This window comes from Ochotona princeps, chromosome X (genome assembly GCF_030435755.1).
Source record: "Ochotona princeps isolate mOchPri1 chromosome X, mOchPri1.hap1, whole genome shotgun sequence".
NCBI classification, from domain to species: domain Eukaryota; kingdom Metazoa; phylum Chordata; class Mammalia; order Lagomorpha; family Ochotonidae; genus Ochotona; species Ochotona princeps.
Window position 1 is genome coordinate 4,266,723 of NC_080865.1, and position 16,514 is coordinate 4,283,236.

At 37.1% G+C, this 16,514-nt stretch overlaps 1 protein-coding gene across 1 annotated transcript in view; it reads right to left on the reverse strand.

Annotated features, from left to right (window-relative positions):
- The window catches only part of FAAH2 (fatty acid amide hydrolase 2), a 60,460-nt gene that overhangs the window by 27,330 nt on the left and 16,616 nt on the right, over nucleotides 1-16,514 (reverse strand). Inside the window, exons 3-6 of the mRNA XM_004598280.4 lie at nucleotides 14,704-14,840; nucleotides 11,956-12,165; nucleotides 5,126-5,245; nucleotides 1,044-1,179 (exon numbers count right to left, since the gene is read on the reverse strand). Coding sequence (XP_004598337.2) covers nucleotides 1,044-1,179; nucleotides 5,126-5,245; nucleotides 11,956-12,165; nucleotides 14,704-14,840 — 603 coding nt within the window. The remainder of the gene's footprint in view (nucleotides 1-1,043; nucleotides 1,180-5,125; nucleotides 5,246-11,955; nucleotides 12,166-14,703; nucleotides 14,841-16,514) is intronic.

Here is a 16,514-nt window from a genome sequence, read left to right on the forward strand (position 1 = left end):
CCAACAAGAATGCAAAACAAAAACTAAGGCAAATAAGCATACACTTGCAATCTCACAAACAAAGGAGTACCACGAATCAAAGAAACTTGACAGAACACATCTCTACAACTGAAGAAAAGTTGACCTCCAATGGTAGAAACTTTTAAATATATCTAGACAACAGAATATTAAATTTTCTACCATTGCCTATGGCAACAGCATCATGATTCATGTTGGAGTCAAGACTACACTGATAGACTGTTTTACTACAAAACACAGGGGACAATGGAGGGGAGATACTATATATGTCCCTTTTAATACTGTTTTTGCTACATCTCATGAGTTGATATTTTTGTTTTTATTTTCATTTATTAAAAAAAGGATTTTTTTCTTACTAATTTCTTCAGTGACACATAGGTTACACCAGTAGCATCACTTTTTCCAAGGTTTTTATTTTTCTTTTTATTTTTTTTCAGCAACATATTGGTCACTCAGTAGCATGCTATGTAACTCATGTTATTGTAAATTTTTTTATTACCATTCCTGCTGTTGAGTTTGGTTCATGGCTTTTCATTTAAGGGGAAGTATAGTAACTGTGTAATACAAATTATCATAATCAGTCGTGAAGATGCAATGCAGTATGCATCTCTACTTGCAAACCAAAAATGAACTCCCAAAGAAGCTGTTAAATATGTCTTGACAAGAGGATGCTGAAATCTTTGCCACTGTCCATTCCTACAATATAAGGTTACATTGAAACAGCAGAATGATGGACATGTGACTGACTGCTTATGAAGGACTATAATACTGTAATAATATCAGGGAAACCAGTATGGGGAGAGGACTTGGAAGGAGGAGGAGGAATCTCAGAGCCTATGGAATGTGTTATAAAATAAGAAGAAGAAAGAAAAAATATATCATTACAAGATATTTTCTCAATTTGTGAAACATGATGTTCACTTGTTCTCTAAGAAATCTCAAAATTATTTACTTGAAGAGTAGACATTTATCTCTATGTCATTAACAAGCAAAGGCAGTAGAGGATAAAAAATAGTTGAACATACTTTTTTATTCCAGGTCCTGCCATGACTCTGAGCATGGGGGTCAGGTCTTCAGCATAGCGGCACATTGGACCTGTGCACTGAAACTTCTCCTGTGCTCCCCCAGCCACAGGAAATTGACCCTTATTGGGAACCACACCTGAAAGATTAGATACTCATGTTAGTTTTTTGAAGTAATACATGATCCCTGTATATTGTATTTCACCATGTTTACTCCACCTAAAATGTTATTCTAGAGACTTCCTATTTTAGTAGCTTCCACAATTTTACTAGGTTTATGATTTTTTTAAAAAGTCCTTAATTTCCAAAAATTTTCATGAAAATCTCCAAAATAAAACAGGTGAGATCATATCTGGTCAGATGTAAACAGAATCCTTCCTAATTCAGCCACTTACTTGAGGGTGTTGGGGAGGATGGCTATGAGATCTGTTCAATGGTAGATGGGTAAGTCTTAGATAAAATGTAATTGGAAATTTCCTAGGACAAAGTTAAAAAAATACCCTCTATAACCTGGGTCGTCAATATTAACTGTAACAATGCATTTACAGATTTCCCCAAATACCAAGCTATTTTGCAGTGTCTGCATTGGTTACATACATCATGACATATGTTTATTATACATTTGGAAACATAATATACCAGATATTTGTCTACACAACTTTGGAAATTTAGCTTCATAGAATTTCTTGAATCTTTTTTGAACTCCCCAAATTGGACTGTGGCACTAGCAGCAAATAATGCAAATTATCTGATTACCTGATTTGGCTCCAGTGCAGAAAATCAACACATATAAAATATGGTTTGTAGAAAGACAAAAAAAGTTTTAAAATATTGAAAAATATTACCAAAAATAGAGGAGAAACAAATTATAGTGTTAGTAATTAAAGGGCAGATATTACTACAAATATCATACACACAGAATAACATTAGACCTATACAAGATGTAGAGTACATATAGACACATTAATAGAAAATCAGGGCTAATCCAAGATGGCTGAATAGAGTAAGAACATACAAATTTCACTGGGGCAGGAAGGAAAGAGAGAGAACTAACAGATGCTATTCACTTTATTTACAAAATCAAAACTGAGCAACAATCAATATTCAGATCCATTTACGGATGCTCATGCTTTAACTGAACTAACATAGTAGAAGATATTTGGTAGAATTCTCTGCCTAAAATAGTGGACAATCCCACAATTACAAAAGAGAGCTATTTGATAAGCCCATTATTACAGGTTTCTAATTCCTTTACATAAGGAAGAATTTGATTCATAAATAAGCTCTATCTTTAATAGCCAAGGACTTACAATTGTTAAATAGGTTCTGAAAGATGAGGACAAGACCATCCACAGTGAAGTAAGCACTCATGATTCTAGAGCTCTGAAATTTTGACAGCTATCATATTCAAAACTCACTAAAATTTATCTAGTGCTATTTGTCACAGTGTAGATGTCGCCAGTCTCACAGTCACCCTGACAGTAACTGGATGATAGTGATACAGGTTTCCACAGCTAGGTGGCACAATGAGTCCTGTTCATCTGAAGTTAGACTGTTAGACAATGGAACAATCTCACTTTTCATACTAATTCCAAAGCTTTCACAAATTCACACAATTTGGAAGCAGCAGTATATTATACCATGGGTATATCATTTGAGCACAAGAAATTAAAGTGATTATTTCTGCTTTGATAGCATATTACGTCCTCTGGGAGCAGAGGGGGGAAAATATGTGAAGCAATCCAATCCCCACTTAATAAGCATTTCAGCAGAGCAGTAAAATGAGATTTAAGAGCAAGCAGACTGATCCTGGGATATCTGCCTCCGAGACTCCACAGCCTTATACAGCACAGCTTATCCAATTTTAAGCTTTAAACATGTACTGCTTATTGTATGTCAAGTACACCTCAAGAAGTTAAAACATTGAAGCCTGGGGAGGAAGTATTTAGCATATTGTGTAATACACTTATATTCCTCACTGTAGTGCCTTGGGTAGATTCCTGGATCTGGCTAATGATTTCAACTTCCCACCAAAACAGAAGCTGCAAACTGTGATGGTTTTTCAAGTAACAGCATTCTCTGACCCACATGGGAAAGCTGCATTGCATGGCTGGCTCCCAGCATCGCCTCTGGTCCCGGCCCAGTCCTGGCCTTTGGGGGCATTTGGGGAGTTAGCGCGACGATCAGAGTTCTCACTTAGACGTTCTCTCTGTCTGCTCCCCAAAATAAAAAATAACATAAGTAAATCTATTACTTAACTGTGACTAAGTTTTATGTACTTAAAATTAAGAACACACAATAATAATGAAGTCTTGGTTATGGATTTTAAATATCTGGAAATTTTCAATTATTAAAATTGGCACTTGGTATATGAAAGATTTTTCAGATGATAATTCCTCATGTATATGAGACTGCAGTTGAAAAATTTATCGCCTACAGAAGCTTATAGCAGTCTGAACTTTATGTGTAACAATTGGACAAATGCCTCAAGGGATTTCGATTATTCTGTTTCTGAGAAGTTGCATCACAAAAATGACAAGAAATACAAAAACAATTTTTAAAACATTCATAAGTGTTAACTACAATTTCCACTAATTCATTTTCAGAATCTAAAGAATAAGTCACTGGTCTAGAGAATAAGTGATTGAGCTAAGAATAAGTAATTGGTCTTCATTAGTATAATAAAAGTTTACAATCAATATAAACATCCAAAAATAAAGGATTAGCAGACTAGATTGTGGAGGATTCAGATAGTATTTGTAAATACACATCATTGCTGACATAAAGCAGAGGGTGGTAAAAGAGGTTACAAATCAGTGTGTACAGAATGGCCTCTAGTTTAAACACAAAACATGGTATGTCAGCATATGTGGGTTGCATGTACACATGTGAATGTGTGTGTATATCCTTAAGCATGTTTGTATGTTTGTGAGACAGACGACATTAATTTCTTTGAACCTGTGCTTGTGTGGAGGGTGACAGGAACATATTAAACATAAAAACAGATAACCACATGTCCCCAAATAAAATGTTCCAAATAAATTGCAAAAGTATCATAGAAGCTATGACTTCTAATACACAAAATTGACTGAATTTTTTTCATTTTTAAAAAATTTTACAAATTGCCAACAATTAATATGTATTGTAATTATAATAAAACAGAAATCTAGCTGATGTTAATAATTGTAGTATTTAGGTGTCAGAAGTTCCTTTCTTTTTTACTTACCATATATCTGAAATTATGTGATTTTTCCTTTGTATTTTAAGTATGGGGAAATAAAACAGAATTGATATGTCAATCCCTGATTGATATAGAGGACAACCTCTAGTAATTAAGGCTGGATTTGAATCTGAAACTATCTTTACTTAACTGTATAATTGGGGAAGGTTTATTTAAGCTTATTGAGCTTTGAATACACCATCTTTAACACATAAATATCTTCCTGAAGGTGTTACAGTGAGTATTTAATATATTTTAATACTTTTTTCTCATAATGTGTATTTCCCATTGGCTTTTGGAGGACGTTCTTGTATAGAAACCATACTAGTAAGAAACACTGACAACAAAAGAATGAAATCTTGTCTTTTGCAACTAAATGGACGTAACTGGAAACCATGATGCTTAGTGAAATAAGCCGGTCTCAAAAAAGAAAGGTATCATGCTTTCCTTGATCTGTGATAGTTAATACAAACAGCAATCTACGAGGCTGACATTAACACTATGAGAGTTCATTATTGTTTACAGCATTTATGTATACTCCCAAGCTTCTGCTTGCTATTCGTTGAATTCTTTACGTAGTGGAGTGTTGAATATGTGATTAGGAAGTAAATTGAAAGCATGTCATTGGAAGAACTAGGTGAAAAAAAAAAAGAAATTGAAGAGGAGAGTGTATGAGAAATGTAGCAAGGAGGGTGGGAAGCATGACTATGCTCCTAAATTTGTAGTGTGAAATATATGAAATTTATTCACTATATAGAAATAGAACAATTTATTTAAAGAAGAAAGATCAGCATATTATGGGCAAAATGTCTATTGGCTATGAAGCATAAAACTGGAATCACCCTTCCTAACATTTTAACATTACCTGGGGAAGGTTTGTGTCCAAAAACTCCATTGAAGAAAGCTGGCATGCGAATGCTACCACCAATATCGGAGCCCACACCAATCACTGAGCACGCAGCAGCCAGGGTACAGCCCTCACCACCTAGACAAAATGCAAAATATGCATTTTAAACAATTAGCTACATTACTATTTCCATGGAATGTATTGTACATTCTTTCAGTATTTGTAGGTTCAAATTGTCTCTTATAGAGGGCATTTATTTGGATGATAACTGTAATCTATTATGTCAATACAAACATTCTGGGGAGATTCATCACATTTCATTAACACTATGAAAAAGAATAAATAAAATTGTTATTTGCTTTGTTTGACTTACAATTTCTTTGTACTCCAATTCCTCCATTACTATCATCATTTCTGTTTAGTTGAATTTATACCTATGGAACCATATAATGAAAAACAATAATAAGAAGGGTCGGTGCACTGGCTCTAGTTAATTCTCCACCTCCAGTCATTAGCATCCCATATTGGCACAAGTAAATGTTGGTGCTGCTCCACTCCAGCTCCCTGCTTGTGGCCCGGCAAAGCAGTGAGGGATTGCCCAAGTTCTTGGAACCCTCCATCCGCCTGGGACACTAGGAAGAAGCTCCTTGCCCCGGCTTTGGGACAGCTCAGCACCAGCCACTGTGGCCATCTGGGGAGTGGGCCAGTGGATGGAGGACCTTTTTATGTTTCCTCTCTGCAAATCTGCCTTTTTTCATGAAAAAAATTTAAGAAAAAGAAAAAATAATAAAAACAAACACAACAACAACAACAAAAAATGCAGAGCAAATATGGCACTTCAACAAAACCTACCTGACAAATAACGGGCTCATACTTTAGCTTTTATTGTGGTAGATGTGTATATGTATAAAAACACATTATATTTCATTTCTTGTACTTTTAAGTCATCATGTTTGCAAAAAATCAAATTTATGCAATTAACTTGGATTTCAGATTTTCTATCTTTATACAACTTAAATCTATCATTGTATGTAATAGATGTCACATATTATATCATTATACATTATGTGTCTATTAATCCATGTTTATAACTAATGTTGTGAATTGTACTTTAAATTCTGGGTAAATAAAAGTTGGATTGCAAATAAAAATTGCACCAATACTAGCTTTGTGTATTTATCTTTACTAGAATTTTTAAAAATTTTTATATGGCATTGGTTTACTTTTGAGCATCCATTCATCCAAAATTGAGGGACTGCCTTTTGGACTTTTAAAATTTTAACATGATTTATGCATATTTTTGGTCCATAATGTGATATTTCAATACAATGTGTAGGGATTAAATCATAATAATTAACATTTCTCCTGATTTTCCATTACTTTATGATTGGTGGTATGGATATCTATTTCTTCATAAAATAAATACCAGGATACTGAAATTCACAATCAGTCAACTATGATATGTATCACTAGGGGTTTATTCCTTCAGTCTAACCAAGAAGTATAAGAGAACTTTTCTGAATAACACAAATGAGCAAGCATAGTTTTGAGTTTATTTTTTCCCACTAATATGTTTTAATGGGTCTCCACATTCTATAACACAGTATGGTGTTACAGTGTATCAAGCTAAGACTCTGACAGTAGTACCAGCATCCCATATGGGTGCCGGTTCAAGTTCCATCTGGTTCCATTTCTGATCCAGCTCCTTGCTAATGCACCTGGGAGGCATTAGGCTATGGCTCAATGGCTTGGGCCCCTGCTTCTAAGTGGGAGATCTGGAAGAAACTCATGCTCCTGGTATTGGACCTCAACAGCACTGGCCATTGCAGCTATTTGTGGAAGTCCATAGAAGATATTCTCATTCTCATTCTCTCATCTCTCGTCTCTTATTCTCATTCCTCCCCCTCTCTCCTTCCCTCCCTCACTTCCTCCCTCCCTCCTTCTTTCTCTTTCTCATGTCCTAGCAAGTAAAAGAAATAATTTTTAAAAGACTGAGGTAACAATATGAATGAGAATATACATTTAGCCATCTGAGCTTTCTGAGCAGACTGGATGACCCTGACAGCTTCAACAGCCTTCTTGTCCAACACTTCGATTACACTCAGGGCATTTGTCTCATATTGCAAACAGCAGAATGAGCCAGAGGAGGATGTTCAGAGACGCTTTCAACACACATGGGCTTGCCAGGAACCATAGCAGCAGTGGCAAAATCATTAGACTTGAAGTTAGAGTCATCTTACTGTTTCTTTTTTTTTTTTTAATAAATCTTTTTATTTATTTATTTTTAAGATTTATTTATTTTTATTGCAAAGTCAGATATACAGAGAGGAGGATCTTCCTGTCCTCGACTGCTTTCCCAGGCCACAAGCAGGGAGCTGCATGGGAAGTGGAGCTGCCGGGATTAGAACCGGCGCCCATATGGGATCCTGGGGCGTTCAAGGCGAGGACTTTAGCCGCTAGGCCACGCCGCTGGGCCCATCTTACTGTTTCATACCAGAACAATAATCAATCTTTTTTTGTTTAATTCAGCAAACTTGCAAATAATTTGAGCTATGTGACTAGCCAGTAGAGGGATGTAGCCACAACTTCTTTGTTCTTGGTGGTTCAGGATAATCACCTGAGCAGTGATACCAGCTGGTGGGCCATTTTTATTGTCACCAGACATTTTCTTGACATTGAAGCCCAAGTTGCCCCCAGGGAGACACTCAAACCTTCGTGCTGCATTTTATTTTATTTTTTTAAAAGATTTATTTATTTTATTACAAAGTCAGATATACAGAGAGGAGGAGAGACAGGAAGATCTTCTGTCCGATGATTCACTCCCCAAGTGAGCCGCAACGGGCCGGTGCTGTGCCGATCCGAAGCCGGGAACCAGGAACCTCCTCCAGGTCTCCCACACAGGTGCAGGGTCCCAAAGCTTTGGGCCGTCCTCGACTGCTTTCCCAGGCCACAAGCAGGGAGCTGGATGGGAAGTGGAGCTGCCGGGATTAGAACTGGCGCCCATATGGGATCCGGGGGCGTTCAAGGCAAGGACTTCAGCAGCTAGGCCACGTCACCAGGCCTCGTGGTGTATTTTAACAAACATTAGTTCATACTGACTGAAGCAAAAGGTTAGTTAATGTTATGTCAGATTTATGAATAATAAACTCCGATTGGTCTACTGTGACAATACAAAAAAAAAAAAAAAAACCCAATACCACCAATTTTGTAGACATCCTGTAGAGGTAAGCTAGGCAAGTTGGTTAAATGATGCAATATAGTACTTCAAGCAGTGTGGTTCTACTGGCATTTCTACCTTTACAATGATTTTTCATCCTTTTATCCAAGGCACATTAACATATTAACACTTGTCTCCAACATGTTTTCACTGTTCCAGCAAGAAACTGGCACATATAGTACCATGTTAGAGTTGTACCTAACTGTACTAATGTAGATTTTTTTTTACTTTAACTATTTCCTAGTATCTCTCTCACTATGGGATGGCCTAGGGGAATGGATGTGTTAACAACAACAATTAATTTTTTACACCAAGCCACGTAAGCCAGAAAGGCATTGCTCATGGGTATGATCAGAGAAACCAGCTTCAAATTCACCAAGAGTAGTGGATGACTGAAGCAGAGCAATGAAGACAGCACAGTCAGCCTGAAATGTGCCTGTAACCGTGTTTATCAAAAAATGCCTGAGTAATGAAGCATCAGTAAAAGCTGTGTGATACCCACTAGTGTCAGATTTCTGCAGGGAGCTGTTGATGATACAATGTTAGTGTTCTGCTTTCAGTTTATCCGAGACTCATGTATTAACACTCCGCTTTCCTTTCCACTCAAAGCGAATATACCTTCAACTAAGTTTGATTTTCTCTGAGATTTCGTTCCCACAGAAATCTCTTCACACTGGGATTTTAGAGTAACAATAGCACCTTATGCAACCAAAAGGCACCAAATTCTCCAATCACTTCTGGGCTGTTTCTGCTTCTTGCACAACTCCCCATTGTCCCGTGTGTTTTACAGTAATACAGTCCTTCAAAGCTCCCATTTCTTAAAGCATATCCCTTTACAATACTTCCTCTGTGAAGCAAAATGTTATCTCTTTCCTTCTTTCCAGCCTTTTATTGCTGCTGTTTCTCTGTCCTCATTTCCTAACACATTTGCTCTTCTTTAAAGCCTACTCTTCCTCTTTTTTGATCCTGAAGCTGTGTAAAGCCAGTTCTTTATCTGTAAAATGAAACTGTGCCAATAAATTATTGCTCAACAAATCTTGGTTGTGTTGTGTACCTTGGCTTGCCAAATGTGTGCCACAGGCATATTTGAAAGAGCTTTTTGTGGCCCCGGCGGCGTGGCCTAGCGGCTGAAGTCCTTGCCTTGAACGCGCCGGGATCCCATATAGGCACTGGTTCTAGTCCTGGCAGCTCCACTTCCCATCCAGCTCCCTGCTTGTGGCCTGGGAAAGCAGTCGAGGACGGCCCAAAGCCTTGGGACCCTGCACCCGCGTGGGAGACCTGGAGGAGGTTCCTGGCTCCTGGCTTTGGATCGGCACAGCACTGGCCGATATTTATTTATTTGATCGGAAAGTCAGACTTACAGAGAGAAGGAGAGACAGAGAGAGAGATCTTTCATCAGCTGGTTCACCCCCCAAGTGACTGTAATGGCTGTAGCTAAGTGGATCCAAAGCCAGGAGCCAGGAACTTCTCCCAGGTCTCCCATGTGGGTGCAGGGTCTCAAGGCTTTAGGCCACCCTCTACTGCTTTCCCAGGACACAAACAAGAAGCTGGATGGGAAGCAGAGCAGCCGGGATATGAACTGGCGCCCATATGGGATCCCAACCAAAGCAAGGCAAGGACTTTAGCCACTAGGCTACTGCACTGGGCCTGGCAATGAGTACTTCTAATGACATCAGAAGCAAGTCCTAGGTAACAGACAAGTTCTGGCATGTCATTTAATATTGTTCCTTACTCTAAAAGGAAAAGTTACACACAATTTCATTTCATTAACTAATGAATGCTTCATCCATTTTACACACAGGCTAAATATTACATTATGTTAGTTAATATTCCAGAAACTTCACATTTTGAAAGGATGGCCTATACACAAAAATATTTTAAACAAGTTTATGATGATGATGATGATGATGCTTATTATACTAGGCAAGTGCTACACTGCCAGGAGAAAAGCACAGTCAATATGTAGTTAGCATTTTGGCTCTGCTTTGTGTCAACTCTACACTAACAGTGTGCCAGTATAATTACCTATTCTTTAAATCTGTAAGAGGTTGACACTTGCAGGAAAGAATCTAAAAATCCTGACTCTGCACCCGAAGGTAGGCTGCTTCCAGCAGCTGCCTGTGCCATGGACATGGATCCAGGCTGGGATCAGGCACACCTGGAGCCCCATGACAGGTTCCTGGGCGCTGCTTTCACTGTACACCACGGTACTAGGCCAGAGGCCTGATGCCAGACTCCAGGAGGTGTGGCTGCTGGGGGCATACTGTTGTTTTCTGGCAGACCAGAAGCCTGATAGTTATTATTCAGGCCAAACCCATGGCATATGCTGGTATGGGAGCAGCAGCCCATGAGTGTGATAGGTTCTATGTGGTCACCCTTGTGGTACATCACAGCCCAAGGCCCAGGGCCTGAGATGAGAATCCTGGCAGGGACACTAATGGCCTTTGGCAAGTATCACAGAAGTGCGGATCAAATGATATTTCATCTCCTCAGGCAAAAAGTAACAAATACTGACAATTATGTCTAGGAAGGGAAAAGCTTAAGTATTGTTGTCAATTATGTACAGGGAGTCAGGGAATGTAAATTAATTGTGGATATGTTTAGAAAACTAGAAAGAGAACAGATATATGATTTAGCAATCTTAAACAACAAGCATATGAAAGGCAAGAAATCATCGTATCAAGGAGATAGTTGGATCACCACATTTATGGCAGCAACATTCACAGTGGCCACTTGGGGAGTGAAGCAGCAGACAGAAGCTCTTGGTCTCTTCTTCTCTCTGTAAATCTGACTTTCCAATAAAAATAAATACATATTTAAAAGAAAGAAATTGGGGGATGTTTCGTTAAGTGAAATAAGCCAGACACGGAAATATAAGTACTGACAAATACTGGATGTTCTCCCTAATATGTGGAAGTTAAGCAAACTAAATCTGAACATAGAATACTAACTACTAGAAGTTTAGAAGGGAAGGGATGACTATCACATCACACTTACACAGAAGTGTTCTTCTTAGTGATGCCTAGCATAGCAGATTGACTTCATCCAAGAATAACCTATTTATTTTATGAACAAATACAAGAGAGGAGTTCCACAGTTTCAATCATACGATAATATCAAAAAGGGAGAAATATTAATTATTCTGATTAGGTTAGTATCCATGTCCTGTCTGTCCATTTCTAACTTGACTGCTTTCTACCCCATCTATTCCCACTTCTAGTGAGTACCCGGGTCAGCTCTCTCTGAACTTTTGGGTTCCATCATTAATATTGTAAATTCATATGTACTTTTTCTGATCATATCTGTTTCTTTTTTTTTTTTCTGATCATATCTGTTTCATGCCTGCATTGGAAATTTCTTTTAGGCTCTCAGATTTCAATATTCTTATATTAGATTGTAATCTTTGTCTCAAGAAATGAATTCAAAACTACACCAGCTTCAGTAACTCATATCCTGATTGTCTTTCTTAATAAACCACAGACACACACACACACACTCCAAGAATATGGATATTCATTGTATATAATGCTGTAAAATCATCTGTGATGTTTCTTGCTCCATCCTTTATAATAAACAACTAATCACTGTTTTCCCAAAGATCTGTACAGTAGCGTCTCTATGCACAACTTACCAGAACTTCCACCTACAATACGCCGCAAATCGTAAGGGTTGTTGGAGCGACCATAGATGTTGTTACTAGACTCATACCACATGCACAACTCACTGCAATTGGTCATTCCAAGGGGAATGGCACCTGCTTCCCTCAGTAATGCCACCACAGTGGCATCTGTTTTGGAAATGGTTTCACGGCGGTTCACAAGGCCAGAGGAATTGGGCATTCCTATAATGGAAACAGAAAATTAAAATGTTATTAAATTAAAAATAACTACTGGGGCTAGTGTTTTGGCTCAACTGACTAATCCTCCACCTCTAAGCACTGGCATCCCATATGGACGTGGGTTCATGTCCTGGCTGCTCGATTCCTATCCATCTCCCTGCTTAAGTCCTTAGTGGAGGATGGCCCAATGCCTTGGGACCCTGCAGCTACATGGGAGATCCGATAAAAAGCTCCTGGCTCCTGGTTTCAGGTTGGCTCAATTCTGGCCATTGAAGCCATTTGAGAATTGAACCAGGTCTTTCTGTCTCTCCTCTCTGTAAATCTTCCTTTAAAAAAGAATTAAAAATTAGCTACTATTGATTAACACAATAAACCAATCTAGTTATATTGTTAGTACTGAAATGTGGAATGAAATATTGAAAAGTGTAATGGAGATATGGATGCTGCCACAGTTACCATTATGACTGAAACAAGACTCAGGTGGCAACCTAGCCACTGCGCTTCAACTGCATGGAGAGCCACAAGATTACCCTCACAGTGTCACTGTTTGAGAAAAACAAGTTCTCCTCAAGGAAGAAAGTCTGAATACATCACACAAGCCCCAAACTAGCCAAGGTTACAGAAGGTCATTTTGATGCACCAGAGGACTCCTTTTTCTAGAAAGAGCCACTGAAAAATTTCCAAATGCTGTTACGCCAGGTACAAAACCAAAGAAATTGTTGGACAGCAGCCCAGAACCTACTCTACAAGCAGACAGAATGAAAAGGATGTTGTAATGATTTTTAAGTCACATGATCCTTAACCTAATACCAATTTCTGAATATGAGTATCTCAACTATTTCTGAATTTTTTCCTATCCTTTAATTTTGGTAATATATTAAAAATATGTATGACAGATTTGTAGAAAAATGTGCTATAATAAATTGGGAAAGGGAAAATAGTTTTAATTTTAGCTTAAACCTGTTGGGGTCAGTGAATGATGATAGCTGTAAATGTCTAGGTCTTATAAAGTGCTGAAGTAAAATACTTTTTCAATGAAAATCCAATCAATGTAATGTCATAAACTGCATTCAAACTCCAACTCTGTATCTAACCAACTCTTCAGATATTTGGTTTGTCATCTACTACCATTGCTGAATCTCTTTGTATGGGGATTAAATGAGAGAATAAACTTATGTGTCTAAATACTGAATTCATAAAAGTAATATCACAAATTTTACCATCCAACAACACAAGAGGTTAGCAACTTTGTTAACTCATTAGCAATCAGTATGTTAACAAAGTGAAAAGACTGGCCCAAGAAGAAATAAAAAAAAATACACTTGGTGTATAGGAAACTTGGTGTAAAATGGAAATGATATTTCATGTCACTCAAGAAAGGATGATACAGAAGTGACGCCAAGAAAATTGACTTTCCATGTGTAAATACATGCACATACACCTACATCGCACCACAAACAGAATATGGGTAATAGTTTTTAAAGTATTAGAAAAGATGCAAGCAAAGATTTTCACAGTTACAGTAGTGAGAAATAGAAATGGAACATAAAATTATGAAATACAATATATTTTAGATTGTTATTTTGTAAATTAAATTACAAAAATGATAAAAGATAAGCAGAAAACACAGAAAAGTTATTTATTACATATTTATTAAAGAATCAGTGATTTAAACATAAAGAACTGAAACAATCAATTCATCAATATAAAAATGGATGGAGAAAATTAATGAAAATGTTATAGACAGAATTATGGAAGATCAAATCAACGTAAGAATCAATTTAATATTAAAGTAATCAAGAATATTCTTAAGACATTATGAGTTTTCAATGATTTCATTGACAAAAAGTGAAGTTCTAACACCACCAATTATTGGAAAAAAAAAACAGAAAAATCAAAGTTATCATATGCTTTTTGTCTATATAATCTGAGAAGCTTCTATAGTGTGCGATGTCACAACATTTAGTGAAATAGGAGATATTTCATACCGTACAAACAATATTAGTTGCAAAAGAAACTCTCTTACATGTATATATTTCTTATAAAGGAAAAAAGATAAAAACTCCTAAAGACAGTGGAAAGGAAAATAAGTTTTTGTATATTCTTAGGATGATAAGATGATCAGAACTGAAAATGAAGGAACTAGGGGTTGTCATTATGGTTTAGTGGGTTAAGCCATAGCCTTTGATGCATCATGTCTGGGTACTGGTACAAATACCACCTGTTTCATTTCTGATCCAGTTCCCTGTTACTGCAACCCAATTTGGCTTCAGACCAACTAGTATAAGTTGCATGGAATTATTAATCACAAAATAAGATAACAATACTGTTCTTGCAAATCTGCTGTGAATAGATGAATTTGGTGTCTCTAAATGCCACTGATGTTAACAGAGAACAAACATTATCATTTTTCCAATAATATTTACAATTGTTTTCCCATAGTTCAAACTTCAGATCAGTTCCTTTTCAGTTTATAAGTTTGGAAAATGTTGGTGAAATCTGAGATAAGCCTACGTAATTTAAAAATACAAATAACAATACCTTGTAGCTGGAAAGCTTCCTTTACTGTCAAAGGAACCCCAAGAAACGGCCATTTCTTTTCCAAAGTGGCTTCATCTTCCTGTTTACCTGCTAGTTTTTGATCTACAGCATGAGCCTCCTTCTCAGCTGCCTCAAACCTAGGAAGAAGTGAACCAGTGGAAAATGTAACTTCATTAAAGGAACATAATAAGATTTATGTATATGTCAAGAATCATAAAATTGATCATTTGAGCCATTGATTCCCTTTTAGAATCCATTGTAAGAGCTACAATGTACATACATTCTAAAATCAGTATGTGAGGCTGGTTGGTTTACAATTATGTGTCTTGAAAAAAACTCACGAAAGCAACCTGTCACCAAATAAATCATAATAGATACATACAAGAAGCAATTGTACTACCAAAATAAGTAATTTTGGTTAAAAGTCCCACTGCCTTTCAGAAGTTCATACAATGAGGGCCCGGTGTGGTAGCCTAGTGGCTAAATCTTCTCCTTGCATCTGCAAGGATCCCATACAGGTGCCAGTTTGTGTCCTGGCAGCTCCCTGTCTGTGGCCTAGGAAAGCAGTAGCAGATGGCGTAAAGCCTTGGGAATCTGCACCTGCCTAGTAGACCCAAAAGAAGCTCTTGGCTCCTTGCTTTGGATCAACTCAGTTCCAGCCATAGTGGCCGCTCGGGAAGTGAACTAGCAGATGGAAGATCTGTTTCTCCTCTATGTGAATCTGTTTTTCCAATAAAAGAATTAAAATATCTTTTTTTTTTTTTTTACAAAAACTCACACAATGTAATACGATTTATTTTTAATAAAATTGGTTGTGCAGATAGGAGACATGACAGCTATCTTACGAAAATCAGAACTAACCTGACAATAAAATTGAAGAAATAAGGCGTCTAAAAGAAAAGACTGAATACTAAGTTAATGATGACATTTTTATATCTACCGAGTCAGTCAATTCTGGAACTAACTTAGCAAAGATAGCCTGTTTGGGGGGACAATATACTTTTCACTATTATTTCTGGTTAATTGAGGATCAGATTTTCCATTATTTGCAGTGAAAAGCACCCACACTAACAGTTAACAGATCATTTTTAATTTAATAATTGGAACAGAATCTAGATTTCTGTGTCAAAGAGAGTTGGTGTGAGAGTCCAAAGGAAATAAATGTTGAGTGCACTTTCAAGAAGCTTAGCTATGTTGGAAAAACAACAGTAAATCTGAAATTTAAAGCAATATACTAATCAGAAAATACAATGTGGCCCCTGCTAATAAAGCATTTGGCCAACTAACAGGCAGAGTACCAGAATGGTCAGAGTTTCCAGTAAGATTGTGTGACTTTGAAAATGAGGAACTTCTAAATCTGATTCAAGAAATACAAAATCATGATATCAGCAGAATCTAAACACTTTGTCATCTAAATGCACAAACCAGTAACAACGAGAAACAGGAGATTTTCAATAAATGGTGGTTATCACTATTATCATTACTAACATTATCTGATGTCTTCCTGAAACTCAACAATCTCCGACAGGAAAAATCAAAGAATAAAAGTTAGAGCAATTGTAGAGTTGTTACTACATTTATGAAAATATAGTTATAGCAAGTATAGAATTATAAGCCAAATTGCTCAAAGAAGTGGCAAATACCCTGACATAGACTACAAGCTTGTGCATCAGGAAACAATGAGGAAAACTACGTCAACTATTTCAGCATGTACTGTTGGCGCTGATGCCATCAGCACTATTCACTGACAGCTTATTAAAATGAGGTTCTTGGCGCACTTGGCCCCCTGGAGTTTCCCAATTAGATAGAGC